Below are 23,976 nucleotides of genomic sequence, written 5' to 3'. Positions count from 1 at the left end.
ATAGAGAGGAACAACATAAAGGAACCACGAAGAAAATTTAAACACATATGTACTAGCAATTCACAGAGAAAAACAATGCAGACGAACCACAAGGGGACATGTAGATGTCACACTAAGGTGTTGACCTCCCTGAGATTAAGTTTTACATCATCAATTGTTATAGGGTAAGATGAACTTTGCCTTGTATTTGGAAGGGAGCAAATATTTCAGATCTCTTTAAAAGGTCTGCCCTTTTAAGAAAATATTCACCCACTTTTCTCATTCTTGAGGTCAGGGAGAGTCAAGTGCGCAGGGAGTGTGAGACGTGGGAGTGGGAGAGATCACAAGGTCCCCGGAGCGCAATGTCTGGCTCTAAGGGCCTCACCCCCAGAGTCATCTGGAGTCTCATCTTCCAAAACACCCTATTACCTGTACATTGGTTGGATGCTGTGTTCCAACATGTAACACCATTTCTTTATCTTCTTCTTTTGGGATAACCAGGATACTTTGTGTTTCCATGTAAAAATGTTCCTGTCCTTCCACGTGAACCTCACCTGAAAAGCATAAACAAGGGACAGTGTTTACTTAGAAGTCCCACATTAGAGGCTCTCAATGGTGTTTGGTTTATAAAGAGCAAGGTGTTTCAGCTTTTGGAGAACTGGACTTTATATCATTTGGCTAAACCTCTTTTTCTAATTAATGCTCACTATGCCAATCAACTGTGTGATCATGGGTAATTCATCCCCTTCTGTTGGTGTCAGTTTCTTCCTCTGTCTAGTTGGTGGTGAGATCTGTGATGTGCTAGACCCGGACAAACAGACAACCTGGCACATATTCAGGCTCTGTCATCTCCTTGCTCAGGGAGTTTACCAAGTTATTAAAGCCTCGTTTCATCTGTAAAATGTGGGTAATAATAATAGTTACCTCCATTAGGACACATTAGGATTATTGGGTCACACTGAGGATAAGTAGCTTGCTAAAGAACATAAAGGTTTAAAATGGCAGAACTGTTCCCTACCCATTTGACAGCCTGTTCTTACTGGTTCATCTGAGATTTTTGAATCATTTAAAACAACCTAATCATTTTGCTGGCTGTACCAAGAGAGGTATTTGGACTTAGTTTTAAATACTAGAAGACAATATTTTTATTTTATTTTAAATCTAGCCAAAGGATTCCTGTGTATTTAAAATAAGTGAATTGTTTTTCCAGGATTTAAAGGATTTCTTGAAATTATTTCTTGGGACAATGAATGAGTCATGCAAAAAACCCGTAAAAAACCCTTTGTTTTTAGTATGTGGATACTGACTTTTATCTAAAGCCTAACTTATTTAAGAACTCCAAATTTTTTACCATACGCTAGGTATTATTATGAGGTATAGCACTTTACAGATAATTCATTTAATCCTTATGCAAATCCTATGAAGCAAGTATTAGAAAAATGAGACATAAAAAAGTTAAGTAAACTTCCCCAAACAATCAAACAAACAGACACACAAACAATAGTATCAAGATTGGAAAAGATAAATGAAACTAATGATATGCTTGCATACATAGAATATTCATGAGACTTATGAGACTATTAAAAGAGTGAAGCAAATTTTCTGGATATATAATAAATGTACAAAAATTAATTGTGTTTTTATATATTAGACACAAAGAAGGAGAAAATAAAATAAAAATGTCATTTACAGGAGCATCATGAAACATCAAATGCTAGGAATAAATATTAAGGAGGATGTTCAAGATCATTATAGCAAAAACTAAAATTATTGAGAGAAAAAAAAGTAAACCTAAATAAAAGGCAGGGTCAGATGTAAAGAAGAACAAAAAATAAAAAATCCCAAGAAAAACAACAACAACAAAAATTAAGAAAGAAAAGTCAGGGTCAAGGAGGAAGACAAGATGGTGATGGAATAGGCGGATGTACCAACTTCCACCTCCCAGGACCAAGTGGATTACAAACTAATTTTAAAAACCATCATCTGGAAAAACCAACTTTGGACTAAACTAAGGGGACTCTTCAACCAGGGAACACTGAAGAAGGCACACTGAGACTGGTAGAAAAAGTGGAAACGTGGAGAGGGCTGCCTAGCTCCCTGGAGCAAACGGCAGTTGGGAGAGACTCGCGTAACAGGAAGTGAGTTTAGCAGAAAGGGGAGGGTTCTGAGTCCCAGGAACAAAGTCCCAGCCTGCAGCCCCAGAGCCTAGAAGAGGTGTAAAGACAGTATTTAGCTGGAAACAAGACAAGATACTGTTTGTGAGAAAGAGACTGATTTCTCAGACCCAGGATTCTTCTTAAAGGGACCGCACAGGAAACCTCTCTCACAACCACTCACCCGGGGTTCTGGGAGACAGGGAGAGAGGAGAGGACTGGAGTAGCAGGAAGAGAGTGTAATCTAGGAGGCACAGGGAGAAACATTTTGTGAGACAGCCACCCTAACCCCTGGGACGAGTCACTCCCCAAATCTGAAGTGAATATTTCCTCTGGGAACAGCAATACCAGCAAAGGGAAGCAGGACACCAGCCAAACAAGCTCTCCCGCGGCACTCAGAGCACAGTGGCTTAGAAGGAGGGAGCTTTTGGGACTACAGTAGTGAGTCTTAGGGTCTGAACTGCAGCGCCCCCACCCACACTGCTGAGAACTCGCTCAAGGGCGGGCGGCAGTGGGACGTGGAAGTGCAGTTCTGTCAGCAAGGGCAGAAGCTGGCTGGCCACCACTGAAGCCCAGGTGTGAGCTCAGTCTTGCCCAGCTGGGGAGGAGGGGATGTGCAAAAGTGGTCAAGCCCAGCTGCGAGCCACCTGCAATCCAGCATGCGGGGGAAGGGCAGGAGCCACGGAAGGGATGGAGACCCACCCTTGAGCAAGGGCACAGGAGCACAGCCTTGCCCCAGCTACGGAACCAAGGCCTGTGGCCTGACTTGGGAGCCGGTTCCTCCCACAGGGGTAGAGCCAAAAGCCCAGAACAGGTGGAGTCCCACTTCTGAGCGTGGGCATGCAGTTCCACCCGGCCTGTGGAACCAAGGCTTGCAGCCTTCCCACAAGTGGGCTCCTCCTGTAGGGGCTGGGAAAAAGCCCAGAATCAGGTGGAGACCCACAGCTGAGCAAAGGTGCTCACCCCTGCCCTCAGGGCCAAGCATAACGCCACCCAAAGGGGCAGGGCAAAGGCCAAGGCTACCGAGGTTTGTACACCTGAGCACGTGATCACAGCCTCTCCCGTGAAGGAAAGGCAGAAACCACAGCAACAGCCCCAGTGGGCAGGCATCGGCAACGTCCATACCCAAATGCCCTAGGCAGCAACAGCAGAGGCAGAGGTGGGCCTGCAGACAGACCACACCTAAGGCACACAGAGGCCACACCCAGTGGACTCCAGTGGCCAAAACGTCCTTTTACACAGACAAAATGAGAAGGCAGAGAAGTGCAATACAAATGAATCAAGAGAAATCCCCAGAAAAGGACCTGAATGAGTCAGATATAACCAAATTACCAGATGCAGAGTTTAAAATAATGATTGTTAGGATGCTCAAAGATATTAGAACAACAATTGATGGTCATTACGAACACCTAAATAGATAGCAAATATAAAAAAGGACATTGAAATAATAAAAAAGAATCAGTCAGAAATGACAAATACAAAATCTGAAATAAAGAACACAATGGAAGGAATTAAAAGCAGGATGGATGAAGCTGAGAATCGAATCAGAGAGTTAGAGGACAAGATAAATGAAAGCATGGAAGAAGAGCAGAAAAAAGAAAAAAGACTCAAAAAGTCTGAGGAAACCCTAAGAGAGCTCTGTGACAACATGAAGAAAAATAACATCTGCATCATAGGGGTTCCTGAAGAAGAAAAGAAAGAACAAGGGATAGGGACTTTGTTCAAACATATCATAGCTGAAAACTTCCCTCAATTAAGGCAGGAAAACGTCTTCCAAGTTCAAAAAGTACAGAGAACTCCATTAAAGAGAAACCCAAAGAAATCTACACCAAGACATATCATAATTAAAATACCAAAGCTAAGTGATAAAAAGAAAATATTAAAAGCTGCTAGAAAAAAAAAACTATCACCTACAAAGGAGCCCCCATAGGGATGACTTCTGACTTCTCAACAGAAACACTTGAAGCCAGAAGGGAATGGCAAGAAATATTCAAAGTAATGCAGAACAAGAGCCTACAACCAAGACTACTTTATCCAGCAAGGCTATTGTTTAAAATTGAAGGAGAAATAAAAAGCTTTCCAGACAAAAAAAAAAACCTCAAGGAATTCACTACAACCAAACCAAGGATGCAAGAAATGCTAAGGGGCCTGTTGTAAACAGATCAGAGGAGAAAAAGAATATAGCAAAAGAGGAATAGTTTGTTTTTTTTTAATAAAATTTATTCAGTCCCCCACTACCACAAATTATGCAGTCGAGTTTCCCACATTTGGGGAAATTGCAGGGGTCAGCACACTCGGAGTGCAATGAGTAAGCCTCGCCCTGGGAAAACCACCTTTGTGATCATGGTATCTCCCCTGCCAGGTAAGTATAAGAGGAATACAGTTTTAAAAAATAAAATGGCAATAAACAATTACATATAAATAATAACCTTAAATGTAAATGGATTAAATGATCTGATCAAAAGACATAGGGCAGCTGCGTGGATAAGAAAACAGGACCCATACATATGCTGTCTACAAGAGACACACTTTAAAACAAAAGATGCACATAGACTGAAGATAAAAGGATGGAAAAAATATTTCACGCAAATGGAAATGAAAAAAAAGCTGGGGTAGCAATACTTATATCAGACAAAATGGACTTTAAAACAAAGGATATAGTAAGAGATAAAGAAGGTCACTACATAATGATAAAGGGAGCAATCCAACAGGAAGATATAACCGTTATAAATATCTACGTACCTAATATAGGAGCACCTAAATATATAAAGCAGACTTTGATGGACTTAAAGGGGAGAGCAACAGCAATACTATAATCGTAGGGAATTTCAATACCCCACTAACGTCACTAGATAGATCCTCAAGAAAGAAAAGTAACAAAGAAACAGCAGACTTAAAGGACATACTAGATCAACTCAATTTAATAGATATCTTCAGAACCTTTCACCCTAAAGCAGCAGAATATACATTCTTTGTATATTCTCAAAGTGCTCATGGTAAATTCTCTAGGATAGACCACATGTTAGGGCACAAAAGCAGCCTCAACAAATTTAAGAAGATTGGTGTCATATTGAGCACTTTCTCTGATCACAATGGCATGAAACTAGAAATCAACCACAACAGAAAAACTGAAAAATACCCAAACACTTGGAAACTAAATAGCATGTTATTAAATAACTAATGGGTTAACAATGAGATCAAAGTAGAAATAAAAAAGTTCCTAGAAATGAACGATAATGAGCATACATCAACTCAAAATTTATGGGACACAGCAAAAGCAGTCCTGAGAGGGAAGTTCATAGCATTACAGGCATACCTTAAAAAGCTAGAAAAAGCTCAAATAAAAAAATTGACCCTGCATCTAAAAGCACTAGAGAAAGAACAGCAAGTAAAGCCCAGAGGTAGTAGAAGGAAGAAAATAATAAAGATCAGAGTAGAAATAAATGACACAGAGGCTAAAGAAACAATACAGAGGATCAATGAAACTAGGAGCTGGTTCTTAGAAAAGATAAACAAGATCAATGAATCTTTAACCAGACTCACCAAGAAAAAAAGAGCGAGGACTCAAATAAATAAAATTAGAAATGAGAGTGGAGAAATAACAACTGACACAACAGAAATACAAAATATTGTAAGAAAATACTATGAAGAACTGTACACCAAAACACTAGACAACCTAGATAAAATGGACAAATTCCTTGAAACATATAATCTTTCAAAAATTAATCTGGAAGAATCAGAAAACCTAAACAGACCAATTATAACAAATGAGATAGAAACAGTTATGAAAAAATTCCCAAAAAAGAAAAGTCCGGGGCCTGATGGCTTCACAAGTGATTTTTACCAAATATTCAAAGAAGAACTAACTATTATCCTTCTCAAGCTATTTCAAAAAATTCAAGAGGAAGGAAGACTTCCAAGCTCCTTTTATGAAGCGAGTATAATTCTGATTCCAAAACCAGGCAAAGACAACACAAAGAAAGAAAATTATAGGCCAATATCCCTGATGAATTTAGATGCTAAAATCCTCAACAAAATATTAGCAAACTGGATCCAGCAATATATAAAAAAAATCATACACTATGATCAAGTGGGATTTATTCTGGGGAGGCAAGGCTGGTACAATATTTGTAAATCAATCAATGTGATTCATCACATAAACAAAAGGAAGGATAAAAACCACATGATAATTTCAATAGATGCAGAAAAAACATTTGATAAAATCCAGCACCCGTTCATGATCAAAACTCTCAGCAAAGTGGGAATACAGGAAACATACCTCAACATGATAAAGGCCATCTATGACAAACCCATAGCCAACATCATACTCAATGGGCAAAAATTAAAAGCAATCCCCTTAAGATCAGGAACAAGGCAGGGGTGCCCCCTTTCACCACTCTTATTCAACATAGTTCTGGAAGTCCTAGCCACAGCAATCAGACAAGAAAAAGAAATAAAAGGCATCCAAATTGGAAAAGAAGAAATAAAACTATCATTATTTGCAGATGATATGATATTGTATATAGAAAACCCTAAAGTCTCAGTCAAAAAACTACTAGACCTGATAAATGAATTCAGCAAGGTGGCAGGATATGAAATTAATACTCAGAAATCAGAGGCATTTTTATACACTAACAATGAACTATCAGAAAGAGAAATAAGGAAGCAATCCCCTTTTGTATTGAAACCAAAAAATAAAGTACCTAGGAATAAATTTAATCAGGGAGATTAAAGATTTGTACTTGGAAAATTATAAAACATTGATAAAAGAAATCAGGGAAGATACAAACAAGTGGAAGCATATACCATGCTCATGGTTAGGAAGAATAAACATCATTAAAATGTCTATATTACCCAAAGCAATTTATAAATTCAATGCAATACCAATTAAAATACCAATGACTTACTTCAAAGATATTGAACACATATTCCAAAGTTTATATGGAACCAAAAGAGAACACGAATAGCCTCAGCAATCTTGAAAAGAAAGAATAAAGTGGGAGGTATCACACTTCCAGATATCAAGTTATACTACAAGGCCATTGTACTCAAAGCAGCTTGGTACTGGCATAAGAACAGGCGTATAGATCAATGGGACAGAACTGAGAACCCAGAAATAAACCCACAGCTCTATGAACAACTGATATTTGACAAAGGAGGTAAGAGCATACAATGGAGTAAAGACAGCCTCTTTAATAAATGGTGTTGGAAAAATTGGACAGCTACCTGCAAAAAAATGAAACTAGACCACCAACTTACACCATTCACAAAAATAAACTCAAAATGGATAAAAGACTTAAATGTAAGCCGTAAAACCATAAGTATCTTTGGCCCTGGCCGGTTGGCTCAGTGGTAGAGCGTTGGCCTGGCGTGCGGGGGACCGGGGTTCGATTCCCGGCCAGGGCACATAGGAGAAGCGCCCATTTGCTTCTCCACCCCCCCTCCTTCCTCTCTGTCTCTCTCTTCCCCTCCTGCAGCCAAGGCTCCATTGGAGCAAAGATGGCCCGGGCGCTGGGGATGGCTCCTTGGCTTCTGCCCCAGGCGCTAGAGTGGCTCTGGTCACGGCAGAGCGACGCCCCGGAGGGGCAGAGCATCGCCCCCTGGTGGGCAGAGCATCGCCCCTGGTGGGCGTGCCAGGTGGATCCTGGTCGGGCGCATGCGGGAGTCTGTCTGACTGTCTCTCCCCGTTTCCAGCTTCAGAAAAATACAAAAAAAAAAAAAAAGAAAAAAAACCCCATAAGTATCTTAGAAGAAAACATAGGCACTAAGCTCTCCAACATTTCTCGCAGCAATATATTTGCCAATTTATCTCCACAGGCAAGTGAAATAAAAGACAGGATAAACAAATGGCACTATATCAAACTAAAAAGCTTCTGTACAGCTAAAGACAATAAGAATAGAATAAAAAGACAAACTACACAATGGGAGAATATATTTGACAATTGGTCTGATAAGGGGGTAATAACCAAAATTTATAAAGAACTTGTAAAACTCAATACCAGGAAGACAAACAATCCAATCAAAAAATGGGCGAAAGAAATGAATAGACACTTCTCCAAAGAGGACATACAGATGGCCAATAAATGCAAATTAAAACCACAATGAGATATCACCTCACACCAGTCAGAATGGCGCTCATCAACAGAACAACACAGAATAAGTGCTGGCGAGGATGTGGAGAAAAGGGAGCCCTCCTGCACTGCTGGTGGGAATGCAGACTGGTGCAGCCACTGTGGAAAACAGTATGGAGATTTCTCAAGAAATTCAAAATCGAACTGCCTTTTGGCCCAGCTATACCACTTTTAAGAATATACCCCAAGAACACCATAGCACTGTTTGAATAGAAGAAATGCACCCCCATGTTTATGGCAGCATTGTTCACAATAGCAAAGATCTGAAAATAGCCCAAGTGTCCATCAGTGGACGAGTTGATTAAAAATCTTTGTTACATATATACTATGGAATACTACTCAGCCATAAGAAATGATAACATTGGATCATTTATAACAACATGGATGGACCTTGATAACATTATACTGAGTGAAATAAGTAAATCAGAAAAACTATGAACTGTATGATTCCATACAGAGGTGGGACATAAAAATGAGACTCAGAGACATGGACAAGAGTATTGAGGTTACGGGGCGGGGGGGGGGGGAAGAGAGGGAGGGGGCTAGGGGAGGGGAGAGGCACAAAGAAAACCAGTTAGAATGTGATGGAATACAATTGGACTTTGGGTGATGGGAATACAGCATAATCAAATGTCAAATTAATGTAGAGATGTTTTTTCTGAACATATGTACCCTAATTTATCAATGTCACCCCATTAAAATTAATTTTAAAAAAGACTGACAATAACAACAAACAATGAAACTTTCATAATTGTTAATAGAATTAAAATTGAAATGATTTCTTTTAAAGTTTGGCATTAAGTACTAAAGGCAAATTTATAAACACAGTAACATTTGGCAAGTCTATTCCTACTTCTATTGGAAATGAATTATGTTCACTAAAAGACACATATAACACTGTTGACATGTCCAATCTGTAGAGAAATTTTATGAGTTTATTGGAGCAAAACTGATGACAGTTCTGGGAAGCAAGATCTCTAATGTTCCAGAAATGACAGTTTTGGGCCCTGGCCAGTAGGCTCAGTGGTAGAGTGTCTACCCAGTGTGTGGATGTCCTGGGTTCGATTCCTGGTCAAGGCACACAGGAAAAGTACCACTGCTTCTCCAGCCCTCCCCCTCCCCTTCTCTATCTTTTCCTCCCCTTCTCGCAGCCATGCTTGATTGGTTGGAGAGCACTGGTCCCTGGCACTGAAGCCTCTCCTCAGATGCTAGAAATAGCTTAATTGCAAACATGGCCCCAGATAGGCAGAGCATCGGCCCCGGACTGGGGTTGCCCAGTGGATTCCAGTTGGGGCACATGAAGGAGTCTGTCTCTCTATCTCTCCTCCTCTCACTTGAAAAAGAAAAAAACAAAGAAATGACAGTTTTTCAGTTTCTTATATACATTTGGAATTAAGGATGAATGTAAGGAAAATTACATAAAGATAGGAGAAAACAAGGAGGGGATTGATTACAGGATAGTTAACAAGATGTGCTCTTGTGAGGAGGTTATATTTCTGAAGGGTCTAAAAAACCTAGATGCACGGAAACATTGGAGAGGGCTTGCTTAAGGCAAAGATAAAACTTTTACTAAAGAAGGTATATGCCTGGGATATCACTGCTCACCATGTTTGGAATTTACAATCAGATCACCTGTGAGATTACTTTTGGTAACATTTATTACAGCACCTCCTTTTTGACCACGACAGTGTTCTTGATTCATAATAGGCTATGGCTGAAACCAACTCAAAAGTCCATCAGTGGTAGGATATATAAATAAATTGTGAAATATTTGTACAATGGAATGCTCCTGAACAGTGAAAAAGAACTACTGATCTACGCAACAACATGGATGAATCTTCTATACACGAGGTTGAATAAAAGAAGTAGGCACAGAAGAAGTTACACTCTAGTTTTCATTTATTATGAAGTTTAAAACAGGTAAAATTAACCTACTGTGATAATAGTTAGAATAGTTGGAAGATTACTGACCGAGAGGCGGCACAAGGAAGCTTTCTAGGGTGCTAGAAATGTTCTGTACCTTGAAGTGGGTAGTGTTTACATAGATTTTTACATATGTAAAATTTTATCGAACTGCATCCCTTTATTAATAAGTCTATTTAGTTAACTTTATTTAAAAATCATACTAGGGTTGAGAAGTTCTGCCTTAGAGTTTCAGTGTTACTTTTTGGCTCAACATCACTTACCTTCAATGATTTGATCCACATATTTGAAGGCTTGCTCTACGTTGCCTTGCTCAATTTTTTTCTCAGCAGAAAGAAATGAATTGTGCTCTAGGGCTTGCTGCAGGGAAGAGATAAGCCAAAACAAAATATATATATATTTATGTTTTTACATTCTAATAAGCTACTCAAACCAATCAAAATGCCATGCTCCTGCTCTATCAGATCTCCACACACCAAGACAATCTGAGCAATCTGGAGTCACAGAAATTGGGTTACAATGCTTTACAGGCATGGGTGACTACTTAGTCTTGTGCAGGGCTTGGAGAAAGAGCTGGCGGGGAAGCAGGGCCAGGAACAAGGATTTACAAAACACAATCCTATCCTCTGGTTTGCTGAGTGATGACCTTGGGCAGTTTGGTATTAAGGTGCCAACTTTGTGGAGAAGGGGCTGATAACAGATCAAAGAGAGACCGAAAAGGAAGAGCTGGTGAGGCAGGGAATGCTCTGGAATGGCCTGTGTAGGTGACCTAAATTAAGTGCTGAATTGCACAGGATTAGGACAGTTCAAGAAGCGACTACGAGGTATCATTTGACATCAAAGGCACCTCATATGTAGTTTGAGGTTAAAGCTCAGCTGAGGGGCCAAGATGAGAAAAAGGCCAGGCTGGCTGGGGAGAGGTTTTCTAACAAGAAGCAGTAGGATGAGCTTCAAAGGTGAAGTGAGGTTAGATAAAAAAGACCTGGAGTTCCATAGATAAGAACCTTATCTAAGGGATACTGAGTGTGTGTGTGTGTGTGTGTGTGTGTGTGTGTGTGTGTGTGTCTTTTTAAGTCATGTGATGAACTTTGTGGCTTAGAAAGTTAATGTGGTGGTAAACATTTTTAGATGAAATCCAAGAGCTTCTTTAAGTGATTATTGTAGTAAATCTGACAATAAGATGGTGAGGACTGGGCTGGAAGGTGGGAAGAGGTAAAAGTGAGAATACAAAGAAAGGACCGATTTAAGAGGCATTTTAAAGATAGCTGGAAAAGACTTCCCAAATGTTGGGAAGAACAGGGGAGAATCAAAGAGGATGATGGAGACTGTATCCACTTGGCCGGTTTCATATTGCTTATGCATGCATCCACCCCTCCACCACACCATTTACTGAATACTTACTCTGCATTTAGTGCTTGGCTAAGCACCAGAGATTTAACACCATGAACATGCTTTTGACCTTATTAATAACAACTAAAACAAAATGATAGCTAACCTTTATTCAAGGCATCGCACATTCCAGGTGCTGTTTTAAGCATTTTATGTGTAGTCTCTCATTGAAACCTCATGATGGCCTTTTGATATAAGTACTTTCATAGTTCCCATTTTACAGATCAGAAAGCTGAGATATGATGAATTTAAGCAACTTGTCAAAGCTCTGATTTAATACCCTATTAAATGAATCTGAGTATTTTTATCTCCAGAGCTTGTGCTCTAGCAGGAATTGGGTAAGAGACAGAGAAGGCCCAAGTTGTAATTCGGTAAATGTTCTGAGTTTCACAGTGCTCTGGATTTTCCCACTGACTGCTTTTGTATGTGAGGCCATAAGGACCTTCCTCTGGAATTACCTATCTGTATATGAGCCTATGCTTTGGCCAAAGCCACGCGAGGAAAAGAGGACACAGGAAGGAAAGGAACACCAGGCAAGAAAATTCTCAGTATTATGTCCAAGGTGCAGAGTGCTGAAGCTTTCTCCCTAAAACAGTAGGTGACTCTGAACAAAGTATAGTATAGACAAAACCCAATTTATACTATTTTGTGACTCCCCGGATTCAATTCTTCCCAAAGTACACCACCCTAGTCATTCTTGAAGATACAAAGCAGCCTGAATACCTCTATTGTGATAATCTTAGGTTCTATGTCTTCATAAGCAATCTTCACTTTTTTAGCAGCGTTTTTTGCATGCGCATAGGTATCTGCAGCCACGGTACAGATGATCTGACCCACGCAAATGACCTGCAGAAAACCCACATGCATGTAATTAGCTAAAACATAGAATCACTAAAATGGACTTACTGTTTCCAAATTTTTACATTTACCCACTGGGTCCTGTGACTAAAAAAATCCATTATATTCAGCCCTGGCTGGCTGGCTCAGTGGTAGAGCATTGGCCCAGCATGTGGAAGTCCTAGATTTGATTCCAGACCAAAGCACACAGGAGAAGTGCCTATCTGCTTCTCCACCCTTCCCCCTCTCCCTTCTGTCTCTTTCTCTCTCTCTTCCCCTCCCGCAGCAGAGGTTCCATGGGAGCAAAGTTGGCCTGGGCGCTGTTGATGGCTCCATGGCCTCCGCCTTAGGTGCTAGAATGGCTCCGGTTGCAGCAGAACAACGCCCCAGATAAGCTTAGCATCAACCCCCAGTAAGCATGCCAGGTGAATCTCAGTCAGGTGTCTGCAGGAGTCTGTCTGTCTGTGACACCCCTGCTTCTCACTTCGGAAAAATAAACAAACAAATAAATAAATAAAAGAAACATTATTTTCTACCTATAGAATAAATTTAAAACAAAGGCTTGAGTAGGATTAAGGGGGTAAAGAATTGAATGCAGTTATAAGTTATATTTGGCCTTTGATTGTCTTCTGCTGCATTCTTCCCCATTCCCAGATCACCCATGGTACTCCTGTCCTCCTGAAATTCTTGAAATTCTGAAGGTTCTTTTATTGCTTCTATGTTGTCCTATATTGCTTCTCTGACTTTTATAACTTTTCTTTAGAAGCCTTCCTTAAGAAGGATTATGGTTTTTGTTAGAATCTCATAAGGGTCTATCTACAATTCCAAATAAATTTGAGCATCACTGAGGTGGAGTCATTGGTTCTCTGAAAGTATGACATGCCATTTCAGCAAAGTATTTGAATCACAAGCCGCATACAAATCACTCACCTCATTCTGTGCATAGAGAACCTCTCCGTGATAGTTGTTATCTCCCGGAACATCGTCTGCGGTGATCACATCAACAACACCTGGAAGTGCCAGGGCTTCTGAAACATCAATGGATCTAGGAGAGGAAATTTTAAAGTACACATTAAAGTGCAAAGGTAAGTTCAGGGTAACACACAAATGATTTCTCAAACACAGGGAAAAACTACAATGGACCTCATATAAATCATGGGGCAGTATTCTACGTTGGTGTTCTGACTCTTGGCCATAAGTGCCTTTTTTTTTTATCTTAACTACTTTCAAAATGACTGAGTCCCATCCAGGAAAAGAAATAAACACTCCTACCTGACTTAACTATTCAGTAAGTTCTCAATTTGTTTATAACATTGTTAACATATTTCAGTAACTTCTAGGAACATCTTTGATTTCCTTACGTGATCTTTGCGTGAGCTCTGGTGCTGGTAACTACAGCCAGGAAGAGTTCTTGGGCGATGGGGGGCATGTCATCAACGTACACAGCTTCCCCGGTGGCGTGTTTAATAGCTGACTGGTGCATGATTGGGTGGCCGATCGGATCTTGTGGGGGTTGGTGGGGATCCACACACTGTTAATGAACAGAGCATGTTATTTCACTGCCAGATAAGCTCCTGCCCTGAAAATTGGGTCGGATATATCTGGTTTAAATGTAAGTTATGAGAAGCTAGAGGCAATTGTGTATCCATATCCATGAGTGAGAGTTAACAAATATCCATTGAGAATTAAAGTAAAGAATATATTCTTGGTTACAGCCTCTTCCCCTCATCTCTCCAGGCCCCCACTTCTCCTTCCCAAAAGGAGACATTGTTCCTGTCCTCGAGAATTCTACACCCTTGTTGTGGAATCAGAACACATACATTAAAATAATATGATTGGTTTCATAGATTCCTACAGAATAATGCACATAACTTATATGGTGCAAGGAAAATACAGTTTCCTGGGAGACTCAGGGTGGCTGTAATAAAACAGGGAAGACTTTTTAGAAGTAGTAAATGTTGAGTCAGGTTTAAAAGAATGGACCAACTCTGGAAGGGAAAGGAGAAAATTTTAAGCTACAAAACTGAAATTACTGAAGAAAGGATATTCACAATTAAATTCCTTGTTTAGTCTTGAGTAAAAACATAAAAGCTAAACCAAACAAGTCGTGTGTGGATGACATTGGGTAACATCAACTTGGGTTAGTAGACTTTATCTTTACAAGTAATACAAAATATAGCTATTGAAAAAAGGAAGTACATGCATAATGTATACATCTGAATGAATAAACAGATTAAAAAAACAAAACGCTACCCACCAACCTGGAACATCTGAACTCCTTGGGGTGTTTTTATGGGGAAATTTTCTAGAGCACTCACAAACTTTTCTGGGATATCAGGAAACTTCTGGGGATCCTTAAAAGAAGATCATATCACATTTAATTTTATAATGAGTGACTAGCTTAAAAAAAGTATATAGAAATAGGGTTATCTGAGAAATTAGATTCCAGTTCTGCTGGGAGAGAGCCCAGAGCTTCAAGTTTCCTAGGTCGGTAGCAGTTGTTTGAAGAACACTACATCTACTTATGCACACCATAAAGTGAGTGTTACATCCAGGAAGTAAAGAGTTTCACATCACAACAAGGTCACCTTTCCGAATGAGTGGAAGTATGCACACTTTTAAATAGACTCTGTAATTTCAAATCCACCCCAATCTCCTGGGCATGTATCTCAAAGACACAACCGAGGGAGTGGACAAAGATGACTTGTGAGCCATGCACAAGGATTTCTAATAACAGATGATTTGTGATAGTGAGGAAACTAAAATTAAACTGAACACCCAACCACAGGGAAATAGCTAAACAAATGATGATATATCCACAAGATATAATATTCTGCAGTCATTAAAAATGATTTTGTAGAAGTGTATTTATTGACATTGAAAAATGCTCATGCCTGACCTGTGGTGGCGCAGTGGATAAAGCGTCGACCTGGAAATGCCGAGGTCGCTGGTTCGAAACCCTGGGCTTGCCTGGTCAAAGCACATATGGGAGTTGATGCTTCCTGCTCCTCCCCCCTGTCTCTCTCTTCTCTCTCTCTCTCTCTCTCTCTCTCTCTCTCCTCTCTAAAATGAATAAATAAAATAAAAATTTAAAAAAATAAAAATAAAAAAAAAGAAAAAGAAAAATGCTCATGAAGTACAGTTAAGTGAAAAAAAAATAGTTACAAAACTTCGTTTACAGTATGGTCCTTTCTTTATTTAAAAAACATAAAAGCGTACATTCAAATATTAATCATGGGATAACTAGAGTTGATTTTTAAAAATTTTCCTTTTCTGTATTGTAAATTCTTCAACAATGATAGAATATAAAACATAATAGAATATGTGATATGTTAGAGAATATATGATAATATCCAGTAGATATTAAAGAAACATATATTTACTAGATTACAGGGTGGGGCAAAAGTTGGTTTACACTTGTGAGTATGTGAAAGTTTATTTTTGTATTATTATTTTTAAATTATTGTATTATTTTCATATGAACACCTGTAAGCCTACTTTTACTTCACCCTGTATATACAATAATATATTAGATATATATTGATCATATTTTTAATTGTGGCTATTAATGTTTTTTATTGTTATTGGTCACCCAGATTGGGGATTCGGCTCTCTCCCCAATGCAGAGCACTGAGCAGGAGAGGGTGAGACGGAAGCCACAGCGAAGTCTGAATTTGCTTTGGGGAGGCTGGCGGGACCTGTGCTGGGTGGGTGTCCTGGTGGGTGCAGCCCTCGGAGCTTTCAGGGAGGGTTTAACATGGGCCCATCCTCTGTCTTCCTCTCCTGTCTGGATCCTCAGGCTGAGAGTTCCTCACTGCAGGGCGCTTCTCCTGTTCCCCAGTATGTCCTGTCACCTGTGGTGTCAACGTGGGAAGAACTGGTTTGGAGCTAAGCAGCCTGGCACCCAGTCTTGACCTTGGCACTTGTGTTACGTCTTGGACAGGTGGCACTTCTCTCAGCAGTGGCCTCCTCATCTGTGAAATGGGTTAGTAATTGGCTTTCTTGGACAGCTTGTAGGCCAGGAGAGGAGGAGGCACACAGTCACAGACAGGACATCCTGCTCTCAGAAGCTCGTACTTTACAAGAGCAGAAAGACATGAAAACCAACACTATATTGTGAAATTAAGTAAAACAGTAAGAGCCCTAAATCCTTTTAGTGCACACCAGGGACTCATTTCCTTTCTCTCACTTTCTTTAACCTTCAAGAATGTTTTTTCCCCAATGAACTTCATGTCACTGTCTTGGGAAGTTGCTGAGGGTCAGTTTGAGGGTTGCAAAGTTCCTTCTTTCTTCTATCAGGGAGGCTGCGGAGCTCAGAGGTCCTTGTGGGCAGAGCACGGACTCTCTGGGCAGAGATGCCCAAAGCTTTCTCTTCATGGGGTCTGTGTTCCCATCGCTGCCCATGGACGCTGGGTGTCACAAGGCCTTGGAGAAGTGGTGGACCACTGCAGGCACCTCGGCCCTCCTCTTCAGGAGCCATTCATTCATTGATTCACTTAGCCATCTAGCAACCTATGGGATGGTTCATTTTCTCTCCACCTGGCTGGGGTATATTATATCCACAGAGCTGGTCAAACATTGTTTCTGGGTATGTCTTTGAGGTGTTTCTTGATGAGAGATTAATATACTGAAATACTATGTACACATAATAGAGTATATAATAGAACAGAATATGATACTACTAATAATAAATAATGTTAATAATTTTAAAAAGGACTGACTTAACTAAGATAGTAGAATTCTCAGCCATACAAGAAATGTGGCTGTAGTCATTTTCCATTTTTGAGTAAGCTCATGGGGTATCAAGGGGAGACTCAGTCATGTGCCCATATTTTAAGAAACTGCTGTGGAAGTCACTTTAAACTAGGCTAGAAAAGAAAATACTTAACAAAAATCTGGAAACAATCTAAATGTCTAAAAATAAAGAATAGGGCAAATAATAATCCATGTTTCCATAAACTTGCCATGCAACCATATGTCATGATGTCACTGAACAATATTTAATGACATTGAAAGATGTATATGTTACTAAGTGAACTAAGCTATACTAAACAATTTTATTGATGGCCGTGTGTGACATATCTACATACACATCCATAGGGAAGGGTTTAGAAGGATACACACAAAAATATTAATAGTGGTTCACTATGGGGATAGATTTACAAATTACTTTTCTCCTCCTTTTTGGCTTATTCACATTTTCTAAATATTAATATTGGTATTATTTTAACAAAAATGTTATTAAGTGAGAAAAGATGTTATAATTAAGGGGTTGAAGTTTTTTTGCTACTACAGGTCAAATTGCATATTAATATTATTCACACCAATTATAGGTCAAATGGAGTAACGAGGTGGCCCCCTTCTCAGCGCAGGAGTGAAGGAGAAGGGAAGGAGAGGAACGCAGGAGGGCGAGGAGGAAGCTGCGCACCACGCTGAGGACACAGCCCCGGTACCCACGCTGTAGTATCAAAACCAGGCAGGGGAAGGCCTTCATGGATGGACTCGCACTCGGAACGGCAAGGCACCCCGAACTCCGAGAAGTCACTTACCATTTTATGCAGTCCTCGCCTCACTTTGAGGTAGAATTTGAAGAGTAAGCTGATGAGGAGGGTTCGCTTATATTCTACCATGCCGCCCTCAGCGTCCGGTGGAATGTGAATCTCACCCAGGACCAAATGGCACGCATCACTCAGCATCTGGTCATCCCACTGCCTGGAAGGAAAGATGTCAACATTTCACAGGAGCGGCAAAGACAGACTAAAGTGATGGAACATAGGAAGGTGGACAGCAATCTGTATCCATCTTTGAACTCAACTCAAATATTTCACTAGCTTTCTTTAGAATCTGATGCTTTGGTTCCCAAATTTCCTTACCAAGTCCTCCTTTATTATTACTTGCAATTTTTTTTTATTATTTTTGCTTTTTAATGAAGATATACCTGACATATAACATTATATTAATTTCAGGTAAACAATATGATTCGATATTTGGATACTATATTGTATAATGATCATCACAATAAGTCTAGATAACACCCATCATCCCATGTAGTACAAAGTTTCTTTCTTGTGATTAGAACGTTTAAGATCCACCCTCTCTTTACTACTTTTAGATACATAATATAGTATTATTAACTATAGATACCATGCAGTACATTAAATTCCCATGAATTATTTATTTGATAATTGGAAGCTTGTACTTTTTTACCTCCTTCACCCATCTTTCCCCCCTCCCCAGCTGCAACTACCAATCTGTTTTCTGTATCCATGAGTTTATAGTTTGTTTTGTTTTGTATACTACAGATGAGTCGGGTTCTATGATATTTGTTCTTCTCTGACTTTTTTTACTTAGTGTAATTTCTCAGAGTCAATTTATATTGTTGCAAATGTCAAGATTTTCTTTTTCTCATGACTGTATAATATTCCATTATATCTATATAGCACATTTTAAAATCCATTCATCCATCAATAGACACCTAGGTTGCTTTCATATCTTGGTTATTCTAAATAATGATGCAATGAACATGAGAGTGCATATATATTTTGGGGTAGTGTGTTTATTTTCTTTGGAAAAATAGCCAGAAAAAAATCACTGGATCATATGGTAGTTCTATTTTTAATTTTCTGAGGAACTTCTATACTATTTTCCACAGTGCCTACACCAATATACATTCCCATCAAAAAAGCATAAACATCCACTTTTCTACACACCTTCACTAGCACTTATTAGTTCTTGTCTTTTTCATGATAGCCATTCAAACAGGTATGAATGATATTTCATGGGGGTTTTGTTTTGCATTTCTCTGATAATTACTGATGTTGAGCACCTTTTTGTGTACCTGTTGACTATCTGTATGGTTTTTTTGTTTGTTTGTTTGTTTGTTTGTTTGTTTTGAGAAACATCTATTCAGATCCTCTGCTGATTTTTTATTTGGGTTGTATGTTTTTATTATTTTTTTTTAGTGAGAAAGGGGGGCAGAAATGAAGAGAGAGAGATGAGAAGCATTAATTCTTTGTTGTGACACCTTAATTTTTCATTGATTGCTTTCTTATATGTTCTTTGACCAGGGAGCTCCAGCAGAGTGAATGACCCCTTGCTCAAGCCAGCAACCTTGGACTCAAGCCAGAGACCATGGGGTCATCTCTGTGATCCCACGCTCAAGCTGGTGACCCTGTGCTTAAGCTGGTGAGCCTGCACTCAAGCCAGATGAATTCACGCTCAAGCTGGATGAGCCTGTGCTCAAACTGATGACTTTTGGGGTTTAGAAACTGGTTCCTCAGTATTCCAGGACAATATATTCTATCCACTGCGCCACTGTTTTATTATTTTTTAACTTCATGGCCTGGGAATGTTGATTTCCCTCTAATAGCGTGGGTAACAAAAGTACTAAAATCAAGAATCCCAAGGTCTGGGACTTTATCTTGTTCACTGCTGTATCTCTAGCAACTTGACCAAGCCTGGCACGCACACTATGCAGGCAATGACTGGTAAGTGACTGAATATTGATTATAGTTGTGAAGTTTTTCACAAAAGAAAGTTTCCATATAAATGCTTTGGAAGCAGTTATTTTAGTAACTGAGAAAAAACTTGTATTAAGTTCTAATTATTGACAATGAATATGATTGATGAACAAAAATTATTGAAAAACACTAGTTGGAAGAATTTTAAAAATTTACTCTCCAAATGCTAGAAGTAATGAGAGTGCCAAGAATAAAGCCATTTAACCATTTGAAATATTTCATCTTATTTATGTGTTTAAGGAAATTTTCAGAATTATTAGGACACAGTATTAAAAATATTTACTTGCTTTTCAGGTTAATGAAAAGTGAAAATTTGAAGGTTATATCTACTTGTATAGGATGATGCACTCTTTTTCAAAAAATGTGGAGTCTAAAAACTGGGTGCGTCTTATATAGTAGTTGTATGTCTTTTTTACTTGCATTTCCCACTTTTTCATATTTGTTGTCTTTTTTTTTTCAAATTTTGGGCCCCTAAATTAAGGTATGTCTTATACATGGGAGCGTCTTATGCATGGGGAAATATGGTATAAGAATTAGTATACTGATCTTATTACAGAGACTGCAGTAAAAGAATCATTGTACCTTAAAAGACATTAGTCTTAGGATTACTTTTATTTTCCTTATGCTTTTTTGTAGTGCTTACATTTTTAAAATGACTATATATGTATATTTCATAATCATAGAAAATTTTCTTAGTGCTAATTCATTAAAATATTAAAATAGAAATGTCTGACTTCATGTTCTAGATGTGTTGCGATATACCTCCCAATGAGCTGCTTGCAGGTTTCATTTGCAGAGATCACAGTGGGGCCAACCCTTCCATAGAATATTTTAAGGTCCTTGATTGTGTCTGTACCATCTTCAAATTTCACACTCATCCCGGCATTGATGGTGGCAAAGGCATTCTGCCTTTGGGGCATTCGCTGTCCCGACACAAAGTGCCACTGGAAATAGAAAAGCCCTCAGAATGTTTAATGCTTAGTTCTCCTGTCTGACAAAGAGACATGACTTAGATGATTCTTATAATGAAAAGGATCCTGTAAATGCACTTGAATTCTCACTGTTATTTACTCTAGTGCTGACTACATGTGAGTGCGGGCCTATGTGTTTGATTTATATTAATATTTAATCTTCATAACAACTCAACTATTTCCAAATACTCATGAGGAAATTGAGAGGTGAAGCAACTTAAACAAGGTTGTGTAGTAAGTGACAGCTGGGGTTCAAATCCAAGCAGTCTGGCTCTAGTCTACGCTATCTACTTCCAACTCCAAATCAGCACACTTGGCCCAGGGCAAGTGACTTAAATGTTTAGGTCTTAATTTTCTTTAAAATGAGAAGATTGGGTTTGATCAGATGGTGTCTCAGGGAATGAGGGGAAGATCAGGAGGTGGGGTGTTTTTCAGAGAGAACTGCCAAACCTCCATTTTAAACTAGTTCAGTGTTCTGTGTCAATTTCATTCAAATAAAGAGTTCTACCGTTAAAAAGAAAAACCTTGAAAACCACCACACCAAATGGTTTCCAAAGTGTTTTCCCAGTTTACATTTGTCATTTTAGGTGAATATTATCATTAATGATAAATATTAGAGTGACAAAATGTGTGGCCAGTGTCTCCAGTGGGGGTGAGGAAGAGGTTAATCTTACCACCACGGACCCTATCAAGGATAAAACATTTTTATTATAGAAAGCAAAGGTGATGAAGAAGTGTTTGAGATGCACATCACATTTACTTCACTCTACTGAGTGGTGAGGACTTCTCTCTCCATTCCTGCTGCCACCCCCTGCTTTACTTCTCCCACTTGAAATATTGCATTAACCTCCTAACTATTTATTTAACCTTCAGCGTATCCTCCAACCAACTTTCCCTCTATATTTCCAGTGGATTGATATTCCTAAAATGCCACTTTCATTAAGAATTTACCTTGCTTTAAAGTCTTCACTGGTGCCTGCGGTCTGCTAGAACACGTACAAGCTGCCTGCTGAAGCAATAGATACGGAGTCCCAGCCTCCCACCTAGCCTCGCTTCCTGGGCCTCCTCCAGCCACCTCGCCCCGCTGCCTGGTCTCCAAGCCCCCACCTCCATGCTGTCCTCCCACCTTCTTCCCTCCTCTGATCTATGCTGGATTCCAACTGCTTTTCTTCCCCTTTGAACATCATCAGGGGAAGGCTTGCCCCATCTCTGGAACTACTCCAACTAATTGTCCACTTATTTCCTGTCTAAGAAACTTGGGTATTTCCTCTTTCAAGCCCTCTGTCCTAGATTTAGAGAATTTCGAAGACAAACTATGTGTCTAGAAATCTGTATAGTGTCTTCTGGATTTAGCCCTGTGTTTGGTTTGCAGAGTGGGAGGTAGATAATAAACAAATAATTTTATTTAAAGTGTGTGGTTAACAGATGTTGTATGAGTTGGAAGTATTTAATGATGATGAACTTTTAGTTTACCAAAAACTTACTATAGATAAAACTGACAATAGTTTGACTCAATTTTTTGTTAAAATACATATTTATCTGAAACCAAAAATTCAGCTTATCTCATAAAATATTCTCCTTTTGCAGAGAGGTAAGGTGTACGAAAATACTTTTCTTTTAATTAAAAGAACATAAGATAAAAAATTTATGTAATAACAACGAATATATAACACAATGCAGCCTGGATTATATTCATCTTTATAATAGTACGGTCATTTATTTTATTCTTTTTTTTATTGCAAGAGGGACCATGAATACAAAAGTGTCTAAGATCCACAAAAGCCTCAATGTGGGCCTAATTAAAGTGAATGAAGTGGTCACCTGGGAATTGGTCCCTTCCTGAGAGCAGCCCCCACATTTTCCCCGGCAGCGGTTGGCTAGAAACAGAGATGGCACTGTCCCCGGAAGGCTGTGTGTGGCTTCTGCACGGGGTACAGGGTAAGTGGGGCTCCCTAGGGGTGGGGGGCGGGCCAGGGAGCCCTTACCTGAGTAGAGTAGGGAATATAAACAGATAACATGATCTCTTCTGACTTAAGGCTGGCTTCAGGTGATCTCTCAAGGAAATGGCCGTCTAAAGGAATCTGCCGTTCTCCTTCTATCAGAGAAATGACCTTGATTAGAATGCACTTATCAAATTGGAGACTGTTCAGCAAAGGGCAGATGTGATGTATCTGGGAAAAAGAGAGAGTGCAGGCAGGGAGCCAGAAGAGGTGGGTTCGAGTTCCAGGTTCCAAGCTGCGTCACCTCAGGCAAGTCACAGAAACTTTGGGGCTTCTGGTTCCTCATTTGCAGATGAAAGGGTTGGACCAAATAAGCTGAAAAGTATTTTCTGGTTCTTACAACCCATTATATGTCTTTCACAAGTGTTGGCCTTGAAGAACTTTAAAGCTATATAAAAATAACCCAGTTTTGCTAATGGAAAATGGGTAGAATATATTTCAGAAATGTGATAACTGAGGCCCAGAAGTCAGAAGTATTAAGTGACTTCTCTGCAGTACTAGAGATGGATGAGTGGCAGAGGTCAGTAGCCCCATATACAGCTTTTTCCCCCCCTTTAAGCAGCTTAACCTACTCTCTTATTTGATCCACCTTATTTTTAAATGTGATTTTAATCAAAGAGAGGGTATCTTACAACAGTACCCCTATGAATAATGTATATTGTTTTTATTTAAGTTTAAATCATTTTTCCTTGGCCAGGATAAAGCTGTTTTTGAATAAATATAGAAATAGTGAGTAATATGCCCCACAAACTTGATTTTGTTTGAAATGAAAAGTTATATAAGGAAAATCCACCTTTATGAATCTCTGACATCAAATATGCCATAAAAATTTAAAACCACAAAGATACAGCTCATACATTTTTAAAACTGTGCTTGGATTCTACAAGGTAATGGCCAAATAGATAAGAAAAATGGTCATGTGCAGTAACTTATCTGATCCACCAGATATACAGCACCCGAAGAACAGGATAATTGATCTCAGTTTCATTCTTATGTTTGTGGGAATGTAGCAATAGCCCATGTATTTGGTCTGTCTAAGTTAGAGATACATGGTTTATGGAAGGAGATACCTA

General features: G+C 39.3%; 1 protein-coding gene and 1 pseudogene across 1 annotated transcript in view; both read right to left on the bottom strand.

The window, feature by feature from the left end:
- The window catches only part of LOC136378264 (aldehyde oxidase 4-like), a 95,109-nt gene that overhangs the window by 33,088 nt on the left and 38,045 nt on the right, over positions 1-23,976 (bottom strand). Inside the window, exons 13-21 of the mRNA XM_066344944.1 lie at positions 22,889-22,998; positions 20,695-20,876; positions 17,962-18,124; positions 14,674-14,766; positions 13,774-13,943; positions 13,343-13,457; positions 12,299-12,421; positions 10,450-10,546; positions 409-533 (exon numbers count right to left, since the gene is read on the bottom strand). Of these exons, the coding sequence (XP_066201041.1) occupies positions 409-533; positions 10,450-10,546; positions 12,299-12,421; positions 13,343-13,457; positions 13,774-13,943; positions 14,674-14,766; positions 17,962-18,124; positions 20,695-20,876; positions 22,889-22,998 (1,178 nt within the window). The remainder of the gene's footprint in view (positions 1-408; positions 534-10,449; positions 10,547-12,298; positions 12,422-13,342; positions 13,458-13,773; positions 13,944-14,673; positions 14,767-17,961; positions 18,125-20,694; positions 20,877-22,888; positions 22,999-23,976) is intronic.
- On the bottom strand, positions 4,321-4,502 carry LOC136379294 (U1 spliceosomal RNA; annotated as a pseudogene).

The sequence above is a fragment of the Saccopteryx leptura genome, chromosome 7 (genome assembly GCF_036850995.1).
Source record: "Saccopteryx leptura isolate mSacLep1 chromosome 7, mSacLep1_pri_phased_curated, whole genome shotgun sequence".
In the NCBI taxonomy this organism is placed as follows: Eukaryota; Metazoa; Chordata; class Mammalia; order Chiroptera; family Emballonuridae; genus Saccopteryx; species Saccopteryx leptura.
This window is presented reverse-complemented; position numbering and strand designations above follow the sequence as displayed.